Genomic DNA, 4,606 nt, shown 5'->3' on the forward strand with positions numbered 1-4,606 from the left:
TCATCAGATGGTTCTTGTGTGATACCTGGCCATCATTTGGGATTGAACCAGCTGATTATTAACATGCACAGACAAGGGGCAGGCTTGCTTTAAAATTACTAAAATTAGAGTTCAGCTGATGTCTTGGCTTTCCATGCCTTTTTACACCTCCCTTTCTTGTGTTCAATACTTTTTTCCTGTGCCACTCCATTATTACAAATAACTTCATTTCTGGACATTTATGGTTTGATTTCTTTGTATGTATGGATCACTTGGGTTGTTATCGACATCTGGTGAAAATTTCACGTCATTAGCACCTCTAGTAATATATTTACTGAGAAAAATGTTGACGTGTTCAATACTTATTTTACCCACTGTGTGTACACAGTTTCAAAAACTATAAATGTAAAATACTGATGCAAAAGTAACATGGTGTAAAAAAATGACATTAAAACATTAATTTGAACTGCTGGAAAAAGTTTGATTTATTTTAGCTGGATGAAATTTAATCCTAACTGGGGCCTTTTTTAAGCAGTTAATCGAATCCCTGGTGAGACTTTCTGCCTGGCTGCTGTCTACGGCAGGTAAGATACTGATTGCTCAGAAGTTCAGTACAACCCCATGTCATCCAAAAGCTAAACTAAAAGATAAAACTATCATTTTAATGTTTGAAGTTACCAATTCAAACATTTTGTTATATATGTGTTGTCAATTGGTCACAACTGTTCTGCCATTTGTTTTATTGCAAATCCACATTCAGAAACATGACAGTAAAGCAAGGATTACTTTCAGGACCTATTTAGACAAAACTTTGAAACCATGCTTAGTCACAGGGAAAAGAAAGTCTAGCCTCTTTCAGTCTAGAGCAGTGGTTTTCAAACTTTTTTGCTTCCAGCCCACAAAATAACAGTTGCAGATACTCGCGACCCTAGCTATAAGCTACTTGTTCACTTATAAAAACTTTGCTAATAACTCTGTTAAACATGAGAATAACAACAATATAAACATATTTAATAACTACGATCCTAATGGTCTTCATTTATGATTATTGTTTTAAAAATTGCAATAAGCATGGTGAAAAAAATTCCATTAGCATTTTTATTATCATACTTTTTTTGCATTTAAATTGATGTCTGGAAATTATGGGGACCCTCACTTGATGTTTTGTGACCCACAAAAGGGTCTCAACCCCAACTTTGGGAACCACTTAGAGAATTGTTCTGGTCTTTACCAAACTGTACGAAAAACACAACCGGTTCTACCATCATGTTATTTATTAAACAAATACACAATGTAAAAAACAGGCGTGGAAACACTCCACTTTATGATTTGTAGCTTGTAGAACCTCAGCAGTGGTTTTCAGTCCCTCCGATTGATGTGAATTGTGTTGTATAAAGTAACCTTAACGTGATACTTGAGTAAAAGTACAAGTGTTTTACTATAAAATTACTTTGGTAAAATCTAAAGTCTTCTCTAATAAAATTACTTGCATGAGCATCTGACATTTACTGTACTTATGTGTCAAAAGTAAAATTCGGACATAAAATAACATAAAATGGACTTAAGTAATAAAAGTGAAAATAGTGAGTAAAAGTGAGCGGTTAGAATGTCAGAAATGACATTTATTGTGAGGTGACTTCCTCTAAACAATGTTTTTCGAAAGATCATAATTGTAAAGTTATATTAAAATGTTAATCTTGAAAAAGTGAGGATGCACTTTTATGCCACAGTTGTCTTCAAACTAGAACACACGTCTGCTATGTCCTGCTGGAGTGTGACGTGATTAATGTCATGTGAAGGTGTGATGGATCATACTAAACAATAGGGTTTCAGAATAATATGTATTCATAGGTCTCATCCAACCACAGTAAAAGTTACCATMTAGGAAGCAGATAGAGTGACTCTGTACTGTGTGCTGTGTATTGTTAATAGTTTTTAAAGGAGTCCTTCGTAAAAAATTATTTTTATAAAAATAAAATTAGTCAGCGCGTCTGTGTTCTCCGTGACTGTTGTCAAAACAGCAGAACAAACGTGGTCTTTCTGTAATGAAGTGGGCGGAGTCTCCACTTGGGTTACCAGGTGAGGGGCTGGGCTCGCCTTGGCATTGCTAGGTTACCTGGATTGTGATGTAACAATCCGCAGGTTTTTGAAACAGTTCATTTACTGACACTAACAAAACATTTACATATTACCACACATTACCAAAAAAAAAAAAAAAAAAACCCAGAATGAAAAGAGTGGGTGCTTGAACTGTTTCTAGAACCAGTACAGACCCAAATTGATGCATAAAAACATGTACAAAGTGAATTTTGCTTAATATCTCCCCTTTAAATTAATTAAAAGATGTCAACAACTGAAGACCTGTCCATCCACCATTGCATGCTCAAGCTAGAGTCTGATTCACAAATTGATAAGCCAGAAGTTTACGCCTTTGTTTAGATATTCCACAGCAAATACTGTGTAGTAATTCAGAAATAATGACATCGGTTGTGTTTAAAATGCACTAATTTGATGAAAATAATAATAAAAAAGTGTGTATATACAGAGATGTTTGCTATCTCTTTCAGAGGAGGTTGAGTACCCAGATGATTTTGAGGAAGAGGAGGAAAATGAAGACCCTGAAGCCGGTGTGGAGTCTACTGCTGGTCTTCAGCAGCCACATGACGAGACGATGGAAGAGTTTCAGCTCCGAGATGCTGGAGGACTGACCATCACTCTGAAAGCACTGAAGGAAAAGGGTTAAAAAAACTATCCATCCTTTAAAAGAAAGTCATAAAAGGCAGCAGACCCAAAGGGTAAATGAAATGAGTTTCAGTATTTGGAAACAATATTCAGATTTTTCTTTTGGTAAAATATGCACTGTACATAATAATATGAATCATTTCTGTTTGTTGTACAGAAAAAAAACTATTTTCTCACCTTAAAACCTTTTTGTTGTAAATACATTCTTGCATTTAAACAACTTTCATCCTTTTGTCTGCTTCATTTTTACATTAAACACGTTAAATGTTAAGGACAAGATCGAGCAATAAAGGATTCATGAAAAGGAAGATTGCTTTGCTCTCATGACAAAATGTGTTAGCCACAGAAATGTTGCAATACACAGTAAGACGACACCAATAGTCCATATTTAGAAACTGGTATGACACAGGCCAGACTGGAAATGCACGCAATCACACGAAACATGAGCATTCATTGTAACTTTACTTAGCGACAAGGGCACCCACTCTGTATGTTGCCTCCGTCATGGCYGACATAAACTCAGAGTAATATGAGTAAAAACAGATGTAAGAAATACCTGGCAGATATAATGACAGGAAAGCAACACAGACACTTTTCTCTCCTATTGTGAAGCAAAAAAGGGATTGGAGATGCCTTCCATCCATCTGTCTTCAGAGATAGATAACTTGTGATGTATTTGCACTGCAAGGTCCGGTCCACCCTGGCCTGGCCCTGATCGCCCCTACCATGTTCATCCCTGGCTCTGCCTTGATTGCTTTTGCATATGTGGGCACCGTTGTCATTGCAAAGACCTTCGAGGCTCACATGAATGAATGAATGATTTTAATTTGTTTGGGGCAGCGTGCAATTAAAACATAATTTGATGCATTGCACCAGATTTAGCCTAAGGCTCATTTACATCTTTAGTCCCTTCAAACAGTAAAAACAAAACAACATCCAACAGTAAAACAGAAATAAAAGAGGGGAAAAAATAAAAATATAAAATAAAACTTTTTTCAATTACCCCACCTCACTCTCCAAACATAAAATCATGCCCACCTCCACCCCACCCTCCAACCCACACGACCAGAAGGAACTCTAAAATTGATTACCCAGTGCAATTCAATGATTGCAACTTTGGGTAGATTTAAGATATTTTTTAAGATTATTTTTAAAACTAATAAAAGAAYTACAAGTTTTTACACAATCAGGAGAAGCGTTCCACTGAGCGATGGCTTTAACCGAAAAAGTTGCTTGACCTAAGGCTGATCGTCGAGCAGGAACTTCACAGTTCTGCCTGGGTGTTCTAGTTAAGAGCAAACACACAGCTGAACGATAATAAACAAATTGTTGCAAACAGATTGGTGCTAAACCATTTAAATTTTTATATACTGTTTCCATATTTGAGAAAACTCTAAAATTCTCAAAGGAAAAGTTATATTTCTGCACAATCTGACAATGATGGTGTCTTAAAGGCTTGTTGTCCAATATTTTGACGGCCAGTTTGTAACAAGACTCTACAGGTTTTATTACTGATAAATTGGCTTGTCCCCAACATGAAATACAATATGAAATGTGTGAAAAAAGGAGTGCATGCATTAATATCTTGGCCACTTCCAATGACAAGTAAGATCTAACATGTCTAAAATTGACCAAGTTATATCTAACAGTTTGTGTCATTTTTTAAAATGTTTCTTGTACCTGAGGTTAGAATCCAAAAAAAACCCTCCAAGATACTTAAACTCAGTCACAGTATCAGTTTGATTACCCTTGATATAAATGTTTAAATTTGAGGTGTCCAATTTAGTCTTAGAGAAAAACATACTTTTTGATTGATTTCACCAGTCAACCACTCCCTCCAGAGCTTTGGTTAATTTCTCAGCCGCAAGTTGAGCCACGTTAGCAT

The 4,606-nt window shown here is 35.9% G+C and overlaps 1 protein-coding gene across 1 annotated transcript in view; it reads left to right on the forward strand.

Moving 5' to 3' along the window:
* The window catches only part of nek12 (NIMA-related kinase 12), a 7,710-nt gene extending 4,173 nt beyond the window's left edge, over positions 1–3,537 (forward strand). The window contains exons 2-3 of the mRNA XM_014014654.1: positions 2,547–2,717; positions 3,410–3,537. Coding sequence (XP_013870108.1) covers positions 2,547–2,717; positions 3,410–3,537 — 299 coding nt within the window. The remainder of the gene's footprint in view (positions 1–2,546; positions 2,718–3,409) is intronic.
* The last annotated feature ends 1,069 nt before the right edge of the window (positions 3,538–4,606 follow it).

The sequence above is a fragment of the Austrofundulus limnaeus genome, unplaced genomic scaffold (assembly GCF_001266775.1).
Source record: "Austrofundulus limnaeus strain Quisiro unplaced genomic scaffold, Austrofundulus_limnaeus-1.0 Scaffold118, whole genome shotgun sequence".
NCBI lineage: Eukaryota > Metazoa > Chordata > Actinopteri > Cyprinodontiformes > Rivulidae > Austrofundulus > Austrofundulus limnaeus.